Source organism: Myxocyprinus asiaticus, chromosome 35 (assembly GCF_019703515.2).
Source record: "Myxocyprinus asiaticus isolate MX2 ecotype Aquarium Trade chromosome 35, UBuf_Myxa_2, whole genome shotgun sequence".
Taxonomy (NCBI): Eukaryota; Metazoa; Chordata; class Actinopteri; order Cypriniformes; family Catostomidae; genus Myxocyprinus; species Myxocyprinus asiaticus.
The window spans coordinates 30,284,315-30,304,141 of NC_059378.1; the positions used below are offsets into that span (position 1 = coordinate 30,284,315).

Consider the following 19,827-nt stretch of genomic DNA (forward strand, 5'->3'; position numbering starts at 1 on the left):
AACTTTTGATTTTAAAAAATATAGTAGTGTATATATTGGAATTAACATTAACCAAGATTAATAAATGCTGCAAAAGGATTGTTCCTTGTTAGTTCATGTTAACTGTTGATAAAAAATAAATGGAACCTTATTGTAAAGTGTTACCAATAATTTACTATTGCAGTGGATGCTATGAAGTCGTAATCCACAATTAAATTTTGTGCTTTTTAGATGCTTTTAATTACATAATTCAATAATTAAATTTTTACACACAGTGCTGTAAGCATAAAGTGTTAGTTTTTTTTATAGTGGTTGTCCCCTGCCACAAATGGATTACTTAAATCTCCAATAGCATATGTGGTGTAAAGAAATGGAGTGCGCCCCTTATTTTTCTAAAAAGAAACTGAAAGAGTCTCTTTTCCTCTGGTGAGGTTTGCAACATTAGCTTCAAAGTGCCCTGTTAATGATTTTTTTTTTTTTTTTTGTCTCACACATCTGAATTGGGGGAAGGTATATTTTTTTTTTAAGGTGTGAATTCCCTTCCTCCGTCAAAGTGTATTTGATGCATACACTTCAGCTTACATTAACAATGGACTAGGGAACCATGCAAATGTAACATACTGTATCTGTCTAAATGTTCAGTATTACCGTCTATATAGTAAATATTATTTGACCCAACTTTTTTTTTAATTTTTTAATTTATTTTTAATAAACTGCTAATTTTGGCTAGAATAAAACAGTTAACTTGTTACACATGAAGCGTGGGTGTTTTACACTGCAGTGTGCGGTGTGAATTTCAGACTTTATTTGGCCAAAAATCCGCTGTGCACTGTCCTAGACATGTAAATGATATTCCATTTTATTCATAATGATTTGTGAATTCAGGTGACATTATCCTCTGCTACGCAATGGGTCATTTTAATTTTATAATGCTTCTTTATTTTATAATGCAAATAAGTCCAAAAGTTGAACACCTATAGAAGAAATTACTCTAATCTTGACCAGTCTGATTATCACAGCAAAGTTTTTGTCTGTCAATTAATTCCACGAGTCGGAAAGGTGAAAAATAAGGGCACTTCACTTTTAACTGCTATTTCCAATAAACACAGTCTGCAATAATAGGCAATGAGCTATTTGCATTATAAAATAGAGTTGCAATGTTAAAACAACCGATTGGAGAGCAGAGGATGATGTCACCTGAATTCACAAATCATAAAGGAAAAACATTATTAAAATGTCTACAACAGCACGTCAAATTTACAGCTAAACAAGTCTGCATTTTGAACCGCAAACTATCTTCACTGCAGTCATTTTTAGGTTTTATATTTTTTTCAGCCTATACACAAAGTGAAGGAACATAAATCACATAGATAAATGCACACATAAAGGAAAAGGGCTCTTTTTTTGGTAACATATTCAGCGTTTTTGTTAAGCCAGTGATGAGCATCCCATTCTTTTTTGTAATAAACTCTTAATTTCTTGTTTTTATTGTTGGTCTCTGTGATCAATCAATAGGCTATTATTCCATATATTAAGGCAAAGATATTTGTTCATATCTTTATTTTCGTAAAAACTTCTATGAAATGTCTGTCACATATCGCCCTAAAATCTAAATAAATGCATTATACTTTGCATAAAAGTTATTTTTCATTTAAATGAAGCCTAGTTTTAGGAGTACTTAACATGGCCCAGTGGACTAAAACAATAGAATACTTTTAATGGGTTTCTTTGGGTGGAAAATGCTTTACGTAAAAATATTATCTTTCTCGTTTTGGCAGTAAATAGTGTCTTATGACAAGGAGTGATGACAATTCTTTTCTTCCTGGTTGTTGTTTTGAGCAGCATTAGCCACTTTTTAGAATATCTTTTAAACTTCATAAGCCGGAGCATAATAAAACAGAGTGCTATGCAATGCGCATGCCAAGAATATAATAATTTTATCAACATGCGTAGAGCACTCCCACAATAAAATTGTTTTAGGCTTGTCCACGTTTAACATGATTTGCTGCTACCTGCTGCATTCGCAGATCCCCAGGCCAAGCATAAGCCGAGCATCGGCTTCGGCACGAGAACAGCACTGTTTCAGTGTAAAATTAGTAGCCTATATACAGTGTCTGAGCAGAACTTGAGAGACTTTCTTACATTTACAATAACAGTCAGTGTGAAGTCAACCATAGATCAACCGAATTCCATACGGGCAGCGCTTTTAAATAATCTTTTAATCCTTATTCAATCTAATAATATTTTTAAATAAAAGTTATAAATGGATATTTATGGTTTACAGCAGGGATCTTCAACCATTTTCAGGCCAAGGACCCCTTGGTGGGTAAAAAGACAGAGCTGGGACCCCCGTTAAATATTGTATAAAATTGTTGTGTTTTATGCCTAATAAAAACGTGGATGGTGCTATGGTAACATATTATTGTATGTATACTTGATGTTTACATTGCAAAGCCATTGAAATAATCAATAATCAAATGCTGCCTTGCTGAAAAACACCAGCTAAAACCAGCATAATCTTTTAGCTGGTCGCCCACCCTAGTCACATCTGGTCAGGCTGGTTTTAAAGGGATTCTAAACCCTTTTTTTTTGATGGTCAGGCTGGTTTTAGCTTGCCTTAGCTGGTTATGCTGATCTTAGCTGGTCAGGGTGGTCTTGGCTGGTCTCCCAGCCTGGCCAGCTAAAAATTGTTCAAACTTCCTCTGAAACCAGCTAACTGACCAGCCTGGCTAGGCTGGGCGACCAGCTAAAACCAGCCAACCATCTTAAACTGGTTTTAGCTGGTCTTTTCAGCAGGGATGTACAGCAGGGGTCTGCAACATTTTTGACATGAAGTGACATTTTTTAATTCCCCTGTAAATCCCTGTGCCAAACCTCCTCCAAAAAAAAAAAAAAAAAGACAGAGACCCTATTGTAGGGCTTTACTGGTTGTTTAGATCAGTGTTACTATCAGAAATAATAATTATTTCTTTAGTTATTAATTAATATTTAAATTAATTAATTGAATCTAACTCATTAAAACCTCATATAGGGCTCCTGTAAATGTAGTGTGCTACGTTTAGGAACAAGTTTGGTTATTAGCAATAATTAATAATTAAAGATAATTATTAATTATTAAAATTAATAGAACATTGATGAGAATCAGTGTTAGCTTTTTTAATCCTTTAAATCAACAATTATCAAAGATAATCATTAATTGTTAACATCGATGAAACATTAATTAAAATTAACACTAGCTTATTGATCATTCAAATTCATCAAAGATAATTATCAATTATCAAAAATCATTAGAATATTAATAAGGATTAACATTGACTGGGCACCACCCTGGAATCAGGGACTAATAACCAGATAGTAAAACAGTCTCAATATTAGATTGTTTTCTTAGGAAAATCGACATCCGAAGAATATCGATTTTCGGGAAAAAAACAATGAATGAAGGTTTGAATCCGAGCACTGACATCCCGTCAGCATGACACAGGCGTATGCAAAACAAACCAAAAAACTCCTCTTTGTAATATAAACAAAGTTTATTTACGCAGTAATATCAATTAATAATTAATACAATGCAGTCAATAAACTTCCGACTTAGATATGGAAATAAAAATAATCCTATAACACATAAGGTGTGTGTGTGTGTGTGTGTGTGTGTGTGTGGTTAGTACGAGAGAGAGAGAGAGAGAGAGAGAATTAAGTGACGGCCCTAAAGCCGATTTCGCGATTGCGGGAGAAAAAGCAGCTGTTAGTTTATCACTCAGACGCGGTGGACGGCTTGTAAAAGTCCCGCGTTCTTTGACTCTTTAATGGATAACTCAGTTTGCCGGTTTCACCCGCGATGGCGAAAATGCACAACAGTCCAATTTGGTTGGACCGCAATACAGCAAAATAAATTTGTGATAATTAATACCCTGAGTATTAATAATGAGCGGACATGGCGGTCCGTAAACTGTACAAGCAAAAACCTTGAAACACAAGAATAACACACTATAATATTCTGTCTCTGCCCAGACGTAAACCTCTTACTTGAATCGCATGAGGACAGAATGTGTGTTCATCCGTCCTTTAATTCCGACCCGGTTCCTTGAGGCTCGGGTGATGACGGGAGGCCGTTTCCTCGCTCTGTTAGTGGGAACGGCTGTTGATTCTCAGCGGGCTGGCGGAGAACTCGGAAATGTCGACTTGATTGAAGATGGAAGAGAAATCTATAATCGCTTCACTTCTGCAGGCAAACGGATGAAGCTGCAGATTGCTCGGCAGTCTCCTTCGGATCCGTTAGAGTGTTCGGTTGAACACCGAGTAATCTCAACTCGTCCAGCGAGATGGAGATTGTATGGCCACAGTTTCAAGTCGGACGTTACTTCCTTGTGCCACGAGGTTGCACCTGAGAGCAGCGATGAGCTGCGTCTACACACTGCAAACATAGTTGCTGGAAGCAAATCCCGGAAGCATTTCAGAGGTATTTCAACTCCTGATGATGTCATGTTTGAGGGACGTTCTGTTGTGTGCCTCATCCAATAGGAGTTGAGAGTTCGATCCTTTAGTGAGCAAGGCTTCATGGGATTTGTAGTCTGTTTTGGACTCCCTTTGTTTGATTTTGGCACGATTTTTCAGTATAATTTACGACTTGGAATGTGGGGGCTTGAGTTAGGTTTTTACGACTGTGTTAGGCCTGCCTTTGTCTTCTATCTGAATACATGAGGCCCAACACTATCCATGCAGAATAAAACAACTTTTTTAAGGTTACTAAAATGGAGTCTTCATCTCATGTGAGTGATTGATTAAAAACTGTCATGCCAATAAAGCTGAATTGAAATTGAAGTTTTAGAAAGAATGAGAGAGAGGGAGAAAGTGAGAGAGAGCAACTTGGAGTTTATTAAAGGCCTTGTGTGGTTTTTGTTTTGATTTTATAGGCTACATATATTTTAAAATTACTGTTGATTTCATTTAGTAAAAATTTGTAATGAGGAAAACAATGACTAAGTGCACCTTTAATTATGTTGATTTTAAGAGTCACCGTCTTGTGTGTGTGGAACATTAAGGACCGTGTATGTCAGCTTGATAATCTCAGCGGCAACTATTTAATTACACCAGGCAAGTACGCTATTGTTCTGAAAGCAGGCTGTCATCTGCTCAACCGCACAGCGTGACCAACGCAAAGCAGACATGTTTACTCACATGACCCTCCACCGCAGTGCTGCTAAACCGGATTTAGTCACACTTAAAGATTTGGCATGCAGCTGCGAAGGACTTCAACATGAACTCGCGTGCGAGTGAGTGATTATTATAAATGCCACCAATGGTGGATCAAACAATAATTTGCGGATGCCCTGCATTACCACCACGGGCCCCTTGGGGGTCACGGACCCCCTGTTGAAAACCCTTGGTTTACAGTGAAGACATATGTAGGGTCTTTTTGAACTATCATCAAAAATGTTAACTTGTTTCAAATTGCCTGTATGATTATTCAAAATTTCATTTAATGAAAGTTGTGGTAGATTTTTATATTTTAATATAGTTTCATCTTTCCAACAGGAACAGGATTACATTCTGAAGTATATATTTTTTGGTAATATTGAGGGAATCTCTTGTTTATTCCCAATGGATCAGTCAGTTGCTGTCCATTTTCTCATCTAATTACTGGAATATTAGCCAATTGTTCATTTTCCCAAAGCTTACTTGCCAACAGTTTACTAGGTCTATTTACCCCCAAAAATAATGATTGACCCAGGCTCTATGGACTAAAAATGAGTAAAAATTGGTAATAAAAATAGTAAATTTAAACTCGTTTAAAAGTTTGTACTGCAACTAAATTTTTTCCTCTGAAATTTTAAACAGACCCTCAGCACTCCGTCGTGGCCCCGGACCCACAGTTTGAAAACACCTGTGTGGCATATAATCAGTATTGTTCCAATTGATAACATTTATTTTAACCATTAACTTTAAATATTTTTTCACTTGGTTCTTTCTAATCACCCCTTAGACTGTATACATGATAATACTGCCAGTCAACTTGTCCAGCAGATGACTTTAATAGTTTTTGAAGACTCTCAAATGTTTTCTTCCTTGTTGAGCAAATCATCAACAAACTCATCGCTGCTGCAGCTTGTAGAGAAATCCATTAAATTATTATTTTTTTGACTGGCTCACTCGAACTCGCTTGCTTGTCTTTCGTGCTGTGATTCCATGGTTGTTTTGCAAACTTGTCAAGTAGTTCTTCTCATCCGTGATAGGCGGGTGGACCAGCTGAAAGGTGCGTTGCACCACTTTACAGGAGTAAAATTGACTGTCGATCTGCACCACCTACAGTATTGTAAAGGTGTGAATATGCTAACAGTGATAATTCCCTTCGCTTCTAATGTAAATGGCCCATTCTTCAGCGAATCGTCTCTGATTATCCCGTCACCTCTGGTGTGAAAAGGCCTTTAGCTAAAAAAGGTGAACTACAGTACAGTTTGCTTCTTAAATGAATGCAGTCGTTCTAAATTGCGGATGTGAACCACATCCAAAATCCAAAGGGACAAATACTTGAACAACACAGTGAAACTGACATAGTCCTCTGATTCGTTAACTATCTATTATTTAATCACTACATCACTCATTACAGGTTAGTTATTGCATGTTGATGAAGCACTCTGCTTTCTGAAAAATCGTATTTGTTTCGAGAGTATGTTGAATATAAAGTGTATTTTGTCTTACTGCACTTAGATTTTTTTCACTTGTTTTAAGAATAAACAAACGGAAAACAGTCAAGACAAAATACAGTTAAAACAAAGATAGATTATCTGCAAAAGTCTTGTTTTAAGGATTTTTAAATATGTTTTTACTGAAAAACAAAAAAAATAATTTTTATTGGAAGATCAGCTTTGGAAGTAGCTTTTTCAAGAATGAAATGCCCATCTTTAATTTCAATATTTTATTTTAAATTTTAGGCGCATGAGCAATGAGCAGCTATAGTATTATTTTGTGTGCAAAATTGAGAACGATCCTGAAAATGAACTTTTACATAACTGAAGTACTCAGAAAGCCATAAAGGAAATGCAGTTGCCTTTATCTAAAAAATGCTGATGAGAAACCATCCTGTATTGCTCCTGCATCATATTCTGTAGATGGTATTTATGATATTGACCTGCACCAATGGCACAAAAATATATAGTAGGACAGCACCTTTAGTGCTTGGACCCCTGATGAACACTGGCTCTCAGTAATGTGTTGAGCCTGACATTAATGAAACATACAGTACCAATAAAATCACTTGCTTAAAGTTCCTGTATGTGTAAAAACAAAGTAATTTTATAAATTGATTTAGTTTTTATCAGTAACCTTATAGCCATGAGAGGAAATCATAAAGTTTATTGCTGTAATTGTCTTGTGGTTTAGTTTGAACATTGCTGTCATAACGTCTTAAGTTTATGGTGTCATTTGTTGATGAACCCATGACTAAGGTTAACACAAACAGTTATCGTGAAATAGCAACAGATATACTCACATATTCAGTTGAGTGAGAGATTGCATCCCCCTTTTCTCTCAGAACTTTACACACCCCTTTCAGAATTTATACAAATATAAGAGATAGAAGATCATACAACCATCTATGGAAACGTTGGAGAAAAAATTGCCATTGCCTAGAAAAGTTTTGTTTACTCGCCAGACTTTTGACAACATGCAAGTGTAATGCAACTGAAAAAGATATTAAGCAAACCGGGAAGGGGGCATCTACATACACTACCAGTCAAAAGTTTTGAAACACTTGACTGAAATGTTTCTCATGATCTTTTGATCTGAAGGCGTATGCTTAAATGTTTGAAATTAGTTTTGTAGACAAAAATGTAATTGTGCCACCACATTAATTTATTTCATTATAAAACTAAAATAAAAATAAAATAAAGTTTTTGAAATTGATGACTTGGTCCAAGTAATAAAGAAAAGCAGCCAAAAAGTGCCCAACATAGATGGGAACTCCTTCAATACTGTTTAAAAAGCATCCCAGGGTGATACCTCAAGAAGTTGGTTGAGAAAATGTCAAGAGTACATGTCTGCAAATTCTAGGCAAAGGGTGACTACTTTGAAGATGTTAAAATATAACACAGTTTTGATTTATTTTGGATTTTGTTTAGTCACAACATAATTCCCATATTTCCATTGGTTATTCCATAGTTTTGATGACTTTACTATTATTCTAAAATGTGGAGAAAAAAAAATAAAAAAATAATAAAGAATGAGTAAATGTTTCAAAACGTTTGACCGGTAGTGTATACATAGTGGCAAGAAAAAGTATGTGAACCTTTTGGAATTAGATGGTTTTCTGCATTCATTGGTCATAAACAGTGACTGATGAAAATTAGATCACAAGTATAGACAAACAATGTGCTTAAGCTAACAATACACAATTATAATTTTTCATGTCTTTGTTGAACAAATCCCATTAAACATTTACAGTGCTGTGGAAAAAATAAGTGAATCCTTGGATTTAATATCTGGTCAATCCTCCTTTGGAAACAATAACCTCAACCAAGATGTTTCCTAGCTGCGGATTAGACCTGCTCGATGTTCAGAAGGAATTTTGGACCATTCTTCCTTACAGGACTGCTTCAGTTCAGCCATATTCTTAGGATGTCTGGTGTGAATGGCTGTCTTGAGGTCATTCCACAGCATCTCTATTGGGTTATGGTCTGGGCTCTGACTGGGCCTCATCAAAAGGTTGTTTTTCTTTTTCTTTTTTTTTTTTTAAGCCATTCTGTAGTGAATTTACTTTGATGTTCAGGGTCATTGTCCTGCTGCATCTCCCAACTTCTACTAGGACTGCACACCTGAAGTTTGCCACCTTGACACTCCACAACACTACTGGGAATATATTTTTTGGACTGATGAAACAACTAAGGTTGAATTGTTTGGGAAGAACATGCAACACTATGTATGGAGTGAAAAGGGCACCTCATACCAACATGAAAACATCATCCCTACGGTGGAGGGAGCATCATGATTTGGGGCTGCTTTGTGGCCTGGACTGCTTGCCATCATTGATGGGAAAAATTAATTCCCAAGTTTATCAAGATATCCTACTGGATAATGTCAGGGTGTCTGTGTGCCAGCTGAAGCTCAGTAGAAGTTGGGTGATGCAGCAGGTCAATGACCCTAAACATCAAAGTAAATCCATTAGTGGGGTCCTGGGTAGCTCAGTGGTAAAATACGCTGCCAACCACCCCTGGAGTTCGCTAGCTCGCTAGTTCGAATCCCAGGGCGTGCTGAGTGACTCCAGCCAGGTCTCCTAAGCAACCACATTGGCTCGGTTGCTAGGGAGGGTAGAGTCACATGGGGTAAACTCCTCGTGGTCGCTATAATGTGGTTCGTTCTCGGTGGGGCGCGTGGCGAGTTGAGCGTGGTTGCCGCGGTGGGTGGCGTGAATCCTCCACACATGCTGTGTCTCCGTGGCAACACGCTCAACAAGCCACGTGATAAGATGTGCGGGTTGATGGTCTCAGACGCAGAGGCAACTGGGATTCGTCCTCCGCCACCTGGACTGAGGCGAATCACTACACGACCACGAGGACTTAAAAGCACATTGGGAATTGGGCATTCCAAATTGGGAGAAAAGGGGAAAAATCCACAAAAAAAAAAAAAGTAGATCCACTACAGAATGGCTTCAAAAATGTATTTATTATGTTTATTTTCTTTTTGTATATTCAGGCGAGGCTCATGTTTATAACAGTAACCTGGGAGAGTGGACTCATTTAAACTAAACTTACAGAGGAGAGGTCCTACAACACAGTGCCACCTACAGTTATCTGGGGCATTGATATAAGTGCATCTGGAGGATTTTACCCTGCTGTAAAAACATTGGTTGAAAAGGCTCGGACGGCATTTTATGCCATCAAATTGCGATTTGGTCACATAAAATTTCCAATTACAATTTGGACAAAATTATATAATTCTATAATAAAACCAATACTACTATATGGATGTGAAATATGAGGACCCATGACACATTTTCACCATTGGGATAAAACTTCAATTGAAAAAATGTAACTAGAATTTGCAAAAAAAAAACATTTTAGGTGTACAAAGAATCTCCTCAAACAGTACATGTAGGGCTGATTTAGGTCTATACCCCTTGAACGTCGAAATTCAGAAAAGAGTTCAAACAGTCTGATCCGGAATCTATCAAATATAAAGCCCTCCTTGCCAATGAAACCCCTACACACCCTCTGAACATTCTCAATCTGAAACTTGTTAATGAAAGCAAATTTGTTATCCACTCCAATTACAAATCTAAACTTATTTTTAAAGAAATTGACAAAAACCTAAAACATGATCACAATGAAACATTAAAAACTGAATTTGACCTCCACAACAAATTTCAGTGCTATTTGGCCCTAAATAGAATTACCAAATTTGCTAATTACTTATTAAACAATTTAAAGAGAAAGATTCTGTCTAAATATAGACTAAGTGATGATGATCCAGAGATAGAGTGAGGAAGACATCACAGGCCCTGGTTACCAAGAGAGCAGAGGATATGCAGTCAATGTGATACAAACCAAATAGAAGATGAGAAACTCTTCCTTTTTATTTGTCCAAAGTACCACACTTTCAGCACATTTCTTTAAAAAAAAAAAAAAAAAAATTTCATCATTTATTCCATAAACTGTCTGATACAGAGGAACTCGCATATGTAATTGTAGAAGATGACAACACAACCATACTAGCTGCTTAATATGTGTCTGCCATTCACAATATTAGAAATAGTTAAGCCATTTTGTGTGTCTCTTTTCCCCCTATGTAATATTTATTAGTACAGTATTTACATGTTTCACACTTTTTCATTATTTCATCTTTTTGTTACTATATTTTACATTTAATTTATTTAAATTCTGCAGTATATAGGAACAACTTTGTAATGCTTTGTCAATACTGTTATAAAACTGTCATGCCAATAAAGCTGAATTGAAATTGAAGTTTTAGAAAGAATGTGAGAGAGGGAGAAAGAGAGAGAGAGCAACTTGATTTTGATTACTTTAATATTTTTGACAGTTGGAATTTGAATTCACGAACATTCCACCATTGAAAGTCAGTGATTTTGTTTTTCGGCCACTTTTTCGGCAGTTGTTCTGACTTTGTTTGCCCAATCGCTTAGAAAAGTCATAGCACTGGTGTCGTCAATAAGCCAGTCGATTTGACACCATTCATGGGTGTACAACAAACAGTGCATGAAATTTTGTATGGAAGAGGAAGAAGAATTGAGATAATAATAGTGGTACCTTGCTAAAGCAAGCACCACTAATAATAATTTGGATAATAATAGTGATGCTTTGCTAAAGCAAGCACCACTAATAATAATTTGGATAATAATAGTGATGCTTTGCTAAAGCAAGCACCACTACTAATTGAGATTCTAATATTGATGCCTTGCTAAAGTAAGCACCATTAATAACTAAATGGGTACATTTTCTGAAGAAAATGTAAGTTCTGCTTGCCATGGCAAAATTTGTCACAACAATGTCCCAGCAACTGCCCCAAGTTGAAAGAGTCTGTGTGATGTTCTGTTGCTAGGTGGTTGCTAGGGTGTTCTGGGTTGTTTCTAGGCAGTTGTTAGGGTGTTATGAATGGTTGTTAGGTGGTTGCTAGGGTGTTTTGGATGCTGACTATGTGGTTGCTAGGTAGTTGCTAGGGTGTTCTGTGTGGTCACTAGGGTGTTCCAAGGTTGTTGCTAGGGCATTGCTAGGGTGTTCTGTGTGGTCGCTAGGGCATTGCTATGTGGTTGCTAGGTGACTGCTAGGCTGTTTTTGGTGGTTGCTAGTAGGTCAACCGATAGTGGGTTTTGCCGATAACGAAGGTGGGAAAACAGGCCGATAGTTTATAAAATGTATATAATGAATGAAAACTTTAAAAACTCAATGTAATATAGTGCTGAACCTGATTGTCCAGCTTCTTGTATTACCTGATTGTCCAGCTTCTTGTTTTTCAGATCACCCACATCTCGGAACTGGACATTTGGGTTCACGCTATTCCAGACAGTAATGTACAGAGATTAGCGGGCTGGTGACATCCGAATAATTAGGCACAAACGTTCTGTAGTAGCCAGCCAGCCCCAGGAACTGTCTCACCACTTTTTTGGTCTTAGGTCTCAGACAGGTTGCAATTGCTGCGGTCTTATCAATTTGCGGCCGCACATGTCCATGACCCAAGTGGAAGCCCAGATACCGTACTTCCACCCATCCAATTGCACACTTCTTAGAATTCGCTGTGAGTCCCACCCATCTCAACGACTTCAGGACAGCCCTCAAATGCTGCAGGTGCTGCTGCCAATCGTTACTGTAAATAATGATGTCATCCAGATAAGCAGCAGTGTGCGGTCTGAAGATTCTGTTCATGAGCTGCTGAAACATGGCTGGGGCCTGAACAAACCGAAAGGGTGACAAATTGGTGTAAGCCAAAAGGTGTGGAAAAACCAGTTTTCAAATGGGGCATGGGAGTAAAGGGGATCTGCCAATATCTCTTCGTTAAATCCAGTGTCGAATTAAAGTGAGCTGCGCCTAACCAGTCGAGCAGTTCATCAATCTGAGGCATTGGGTATGCATCAAATTTAGACATCACATTGATTTTGCTATAATCAACACAGAATGGACCAAACCATCACTCTTCGGAACCAGCACCACTGGGCTGGCCCAGTCACTGTGGAATTCTTCTATTACCCCCATATCTAGCATGGCCTTTAATTATTCCCGAACCTTTTTTTTTTTGTGCTCGGGTAACCAGTAGGTACGTACCACTACCCCTGGGGTTGTTTTGATATGGTACTCTATGAGATTCGTATGACCTGGGAGAGGCGAGAACACGTCGGAGAATTCTCTCTGCAACGGTGAGAGGTGGTCTCTGCAAGTGGCCGGGGTGACTTGATCGGTGGCTTTTAATTCACCTCCGGTCCGAGCTCCTCCCTCTCTGGAACCACCATCGCCAAAGTCATGGGGACCGATTGAGGTGGTAAATCTGTCATGCTCCACCTCCATCCATTCGTTTAACCTCATAATTGATTTCTCCCGACTCGTATGATCTCAAAGGGCCCTTGCCACTTGGCGGGTAATTTAGAGCTCGATGTGGGGAGTAATACAAGGAATTTATCTCCCGGTGTAAATTCCTGTAGCTGAGTACCCCTATTATACAGCCGGCTTTGATGTTCTCGAGCCTGTAGAAAATTCCCCTCCGTTATTCACCCCAGTGTGTGAAGTTTTGCTCTCAGGTCAAGAATGTATTGAATTTTGTTTTTGCTGTTTGAAGGTTCCTCCTCACAATTTTCCCGTAAGACATAGAGTACGCCACACGGCTGACGCCCGTACAATAACTCAAATTGGGAGAACCCCGTGGAGGCTTGCAGAACCTCTCGTACTTCAAACAAGAGGGGCTCGAGCCACTCAAGCATCTTCTTGCACAAACTTATGAGTCATATTCTTTAGTGCCTGATTAAATCATTCGACCAAGCCATCTGTTTGGTGATGATAAACACTGGTCCGAATCAATTTAATTCCCAATAATTCATACAGTTCGTGTAGTGTACGTGACATAAATGTTGTGCCTTGATCAGTGAGGATTTCTTTCGGAATCCCCACTCAGGAGATTATTCTGAAGAGTGCCACCACAACACTACGTGCTGAAATGTTGCGCAGAGGCACTGCTTCCGGATATCGTGTTGCGTATTCCACCAGAACCAACACAAAGCAATACCCACGTGCCATCCGCTCTAATGGCCCGACAAGGTCCATACCAATTCTTTCGAAGGGGACCTCGATCAGTTGAAAGGGGCGCAATGGCACTTTTGGGGTGGCCGGCGGATTCACTAGCTGACATTCACGGCATGTTGCACACCAAATGTGGACATACCCGTGAATGCCCAGCCAATAGAAACTGACCATTAGACGGCTCAGTGTTTTTTCCTGCCTTAAGTGACCTGCAATCGAATTATAATGAGCTGTTCGGAATAACATTTCCCGACAGCTCTTCGGTATTAACAATTGGGTTGTATCTTCCTTTGTCTGAGCATCCTGTGTTGCTCGATACAACCGTTCCTTGATAATTGAAAAATACGGATATGTGAGTGCAATGTCTGGCTGGAGGCACTGACCATCAATCACTTTCACTTGATCAAAGGCATGCCTAAGGGTCTCGTCTTGCATCTGCTCCAGAGGGAAATCCCCATGCAGGGAATCCTCTAAGGGCTGGGAAAGCTGAGACTTCCCCCTCCCTTATGTCATCCTGATGCAGACAGCCTCTGCTCCGCCTCCCCAGCCAGTGAATCGCAAACCACACACCGAGACACTTTGTTGCAGGACCCATCCACACAAATTTCCCTCAATAAAGTAGTAAATGCCAGCCAATTCGTACCCAAGATTAGTGGATAGGCAGGGACTAACCACAGCCTCCACTGCTTTTGTCCCCAAAATTGAATAATGACAGTCACTACAGGGTAATTGTGAATATCACCTTGCACACGCCTCAAATTCACCTGGCGGCATGTACCCAAAACCTCGTCTTCAACCAAGCATTGGTGGATGGAGGTTTGGTTACAACCCAAATCCATCAAGGCTTGGTATGTTCTCCCCATAATACTCACAGGTATGCGGTATGTTCCAGCTCGATTGACAGCGGTCTGCGGTGCATCAGGGATCCGGTTAGGCCGCCATATGTACCTCTGCCAGCTGGATGGCGTCATCCAGCTACGCCAGGCGATGGCACTGGACCCACTTTGTAGTTCCCCTTGGTAGATGAGTGGTGTACTGCTCCAGCGCCATCAGATCGATCACCGCCTCGGCATCGCACTCAGTACCCACTTCCAGCAGGCATCATGGAGTAGCTGGGCTTGGACAAACGGGTGGCCAACCTCGCCGAGCGTGAGGGAGCGAAAACGCTGGCGGTGTTCTGGAGTGCGGCCGACCCGTTGTAAGATGGCCTTCTTCAGGTCCTCGTACGTCAGTCGGTTGTCAGCGGGGAGTTGCTGAGCTGCGAGCTGAGCTTCCCCAGATAGCAGTAGTAGCAGCCGAATCGGCCACTGGGCTTTCGGCCATCTAGAGGCAGTAGCAGTTTGTTCGAAGAGCCCCACGAACGCCTCTGGGTCGTCCTGGGGTCCCATTTTGGCCCACATGTGTTATGAGACAGTCATTGCTGCCACCGGGGTCACGGCTTAGAACCTTTCCTGGGTTACCGGGCTCCACAATGCCTGCCGGTCCTCCATTTGGGCCTGGAGAAGCTCCTGGAAGTGCTGCTCCTTGGCCAGGAGGGCCTGATGGTGTGTCTGTTGCATGTCGGCAAGGGCTCTGATGACTTCTCCCAGCGGTGAGGACGCCATGGCGGCACCTCTTCCTACAAGTTTCCCGGGTTTCGGCACCAGTGTAACAAGTTTGTTGTCTGAAGAGGAAGTGGGGACCGGTTCAACAATCCACTTGAGCTTTATTTGAATTATAACAGAAATTGCTTTTCAGCACAACACAAAACACCTGAACACTCTGCTGTGTGTGTCAAACTCTCTCTTCCCTCTCCGGCATCTGGCTCACTCTTAAATCCCTCTCATGCCCTCACTGCAATGAGAAACAGGTGTTAGAGGTAATCATTGACAGGTGATAATTTGCGCCATTCTCATCTCCCGATCTCGGTCCCCATTCACAAACTGGCGCTCGACCATGCCCCCACCACCACATGCACCTTCATGTAATCATTTATTTATACATTAATTTCATCAATGTACTTGATAATACTGTAAATGTATGCAGGGATATAAAGTATTTATTTTCTTATTCAGTGTCCAGTGACTTAAATGTTTGTTACCCATGATACCTACCTAAGTGCTAGAATTAGTTATGGTTATGACAGAGCTGTACATTAACTTTTTTGCACATAGCACTGGTGCTACAAAGGTTGAAAGTTTTGTAGCACAGGCCACACAATTGTAGCACAAGTATAAAACGTCTGTTACCATCTCTGAAAACAACCACAAGTAGTGCAGTTAATCACTTAAACAGGCATTTGACTGGCAAAGGACATTAATGTTGCATACAGGGCACACAAAATCCAAACCTTGACAAGAAATATTTTCAGACAATCATTTTCTTTATTTGCCCAAAATGGCAGCCTGCAGGAACATAACACCTCTTGCTTAACATCAAGTCAATTTTGTTTAAATTGCCCAATAGCATTAATCACAATCCAAACAACATCCATTTATTACACTTCAAATTAGCAGGACAAATCTGTGAGTCTGTGGGCAGACATCACTTAATGAAAGAACTCTTATTTGCAAACCAGCAAACTCACCCAAACTGTGACACTCCTCTACTGGACTCCTCAACAGTCGCATCATTGCTTTAGTGTATTGTGTGTGTGAGTGTGTGAGTGCGTAGCATGTCTGCTGGCCACTCTTTCCTATTTGATCTCCTGGTGTGGCATTGGGAAGTGCTGTGTTTTTTTTTTTATTTATTTTTTTTTATGTTATCCCTTTTTAAAATGCTGTTACCCGTTACATAAGGATTGCCTACTCTAATCTTTTCTGGTGCCTCTATGCACAAGTAACAGAACAAGAGTTGTTGTCTTGCATCGAATGTTAGCCAAGGAAAATCCTTTTTCCACTAGGCGTTGTATCTATACATTTTTCCTTTCATTTCTCCTTTAATTTGGCAGTGTTGCTTCTTTCATTTCTTCCTTGTGGGCTCATTTGGGGTTTTGGTTGAGCACTTGAAAATACCGCTTAATTTTCTTGTCATCTGACTCGCTCGACTTGCTGAGGAAATGGCATAGAGGCAACTGCATAGGAATTATGGGATTGTTCCCTAGGAATTGTGGGAATTGGTGTTGGATGTATGGACTCTACGCAGCCGGGACATGATTTTTAATCGCACAATAGACTACAACTTCCAAGTAAAATAGCGATGTGCCATCTATTAACCTCACACACAAACAAACTCTCACTTCACACAAACAAGCGGCTCTGTCTCACACACATGCAAAACTGTGTCGCATGGGTGCTATTGTGGTAAATTCATTCATTGCACAAACCGATTTTTTTGTAGCTCTACAGCCCTGTATGATAAACATTTTTATGTCTTAAATAGAACTGTTCATGCCGTTTTAGGCCCTGAATGTCATTGAGACCCAAGGCTGAATATTTTGTTTTCTCTGCTTGAACAAAAACATTGAAATAAACTAAGCTCGCACACAGATTTGTATTATATTGATTTGGACAAATATCTTTTCAGCACTTCTCTCCTTGCTCTCTGCATTGACTATATCTCTGAGGCCTCAGTCTATCTTAATCCTTTTTTTTACTTTGTTCATTAGATGAGACAACATATTATAGACTTGGTTTAGGGGTTATATCTTTAAGACCTATTTACTCAATATGCAAAATGTATTTCTTTATTATTTTGCAGTTATTCAGTGTTCATTACAATTGATTTTACTTCATTAATTAAATTTTACCAATTAAACTTGTTATTCCTTCTACAAACCATCTGATTTTTTGGAGTTATTTCCATCTGCTGGACCACCTTGCAAAGTAGACCAAGTACATTTTTGATTGATATTTAAAGATCAAAATGAGCTGTTTGCTTCTGAGAATTTACATTTATGAATAGGCTTGTATTTAGCTAACATAAAATATATTTATATTAAAAAAAAGGGGGACCATTTATTTTTTTAATATTCAGGAAAACCAAACTTGACATTCTGTAAGTTAAAACAAAATTGAGATTCACATACCTGTAACATGATGCACTTAAGTGCAGTTCACATTCATTAAGCCATATCGGAAATTTATGACAAGCTATCACTAATGATCACCGGTTGATGATGAAAAAAATAAAAAAATAAGAGTCCCCGGTGTATTTCAACTTTTAAACTTACAATTCCGCACTATGAATCAAATCAAAATTTTTAATTTTCCCCCTCCTGCTTATTGGTATTTTGGTTGCACCGTAAACTGCGTCTGGAATTTAATTCAATTTGGGCATTGAGAGTCAAATGCAAGGCAGCAGTTAAAAATTACCCACGTGATGAAGAAATTGCAGAAACGCACTCATGTTAGACACACACCCTTCAACTGATGACGTTTTATGTCATGTCAAAAGCACTAAAACATTCTGCAGAGTCCTCAAATTCTAACAAGCAGACATAAACCAGTTCATTCTACTCAACCATTTATGACTGGAGTTATCAAATCTCCTGTAATAAATCTTAAACTGACATCACATTTTTACACACGACTGACACTAACAGACCCAATAATGCAGGGCTCTATGGTGCAAGCATTCCATTTGCATTTGAGAGTAAAAATTAGTGCGTGTGAATGTGGAAAATTATTTTGGTGCACCGGTGCGAGTGACAGGTGCACCTTGCGCATCTTTATGAGCCATAAAGAGATATGGCTCAACATACAGGTAATAAACCATAATCGCATGAACTACAGGCTTATTGAATGTGTGTTTCAGAAAGCCCCCCTCAGCAGAATGGGGCCACCCAGGCGAGTCCTGACCTCTACAGCCCTGCATCTCCCGTGCTGCAGGATGAACCCATCTCCACATACTTTGAGGAGAAGGTTCCCATTCCCGATGATGTCACAAAGGTACTGTGATCAGAACACTGAACAATTGGAATATTGGGTAGCCATCAAGGCAGAGTTGCCCACAGTTTTTATTTTTGTTATAATTTTTAATTTGTGATAATTTACTCACCTTTATGTTATTCCAAAACCATATGAATTTCCTCCTCCTAAAAAAAATGTATTGGATTTACTTAAAATATATGTATCATCTTTGCAACACTTTTTAAGTCAGTTCAATTAATGGTCATTTTATGTCAGCAGAACTAGAAAACCTTTGTTAGATATTAGGCTTGTCTTTTTCACGCATCAATAATCAGAAGATTTTCCCAATGATTATCGAGATATATGTGTGTGTGTATATATATATATATATATATATATATATATATATATATATATATGTGTGTGTGTGTGTGTGTGTGTGTGTATATATATATATATATATATATATATATATATATATATATATATATATATATATATATATATATTACACTCAAAAGTTTGCATACCCTGGCAGAAATTGTGAAATTTTGGCATTGATTTTGAAAATATGACTGATCATGTATTTTATTTAAGGATAGTGATCATATGAAGCCATTTATTATCACATAGTTGTTTGGCTCCTGATCAAAAGTTTACATACCCTTGAATGTTTGGCCTTGTTACAGACACACACAGGTTTAAATGGCAATTAAAGGTTAATTTCCCACACCTGTTGCTTTTTAAATTGCAATTAGTGTCTGTGTATAAATAGTCAATGAGTTTGTTAGCTCTCACGTGGATGCACGGAGCAGGCTAGATACTGAGCCATGGGGAGCAGTACTGTTAAATGTATAAACTTGAAGACATTTTCAATTCTACTGAAATCTGTTTTTAGTCTTTAGAAAGCTGAATAAAATGGTAATTATTTAAATTTTGGTAAATCTTTTCTTTTAGAAATTTTTTACACTTCTCTGAAATTTTCCACAGAACCACTAGCACCCCCTTGCAGCCCCATGGGGATCCCCAGTTTGAAAACCCATGACTTAGGCAATCCTTGCTGCTCTTTCTTGCCTATTTCTCTCTGTTACTCACAATTATCCTGTCCAATCTCCTGGCTGTCTTTGCTGTTCTTATTCACAAGTCCTTCATCTTTGAACTTTAATACAATATACTGAACTGTGGAGGATGGAATGTTGAGTTTTTTGCTGATCTGGTAAATAGACTGGCCTTCTTTGAGCAAACAAATAATGCTGGACAATTTCTTTGAACATATTTAGGAAATTTTG

General features: G+C 38.9%; 1 protein-coding gene across 4 annotated transcripts in view; it reads left to right on the top strand.

Moving 5' to 3' along the window:
• The window catches only part of slc11a2 (solute carrier family 11 member 2), a 212,569-nt gene that overhangs the window by 46,557 nt on the left and 146,185 nt on the right, over positions 1-19,827 (top strand). For all 4 annotated transcript variants that reach the window (XM_051672313.1, XM_051672310.1, XM_051672311.1 and 1 more), the window contains exon 3: positions 18,444-18,577. In XM_051672313.1, coding sequence (XP_051528273.1) covers positions 18,444-18,577 — 134 coding nt within the window. The remainder of the gene's footprint in view (positions 1-18,443; positions 18,578-19,827) is intronic.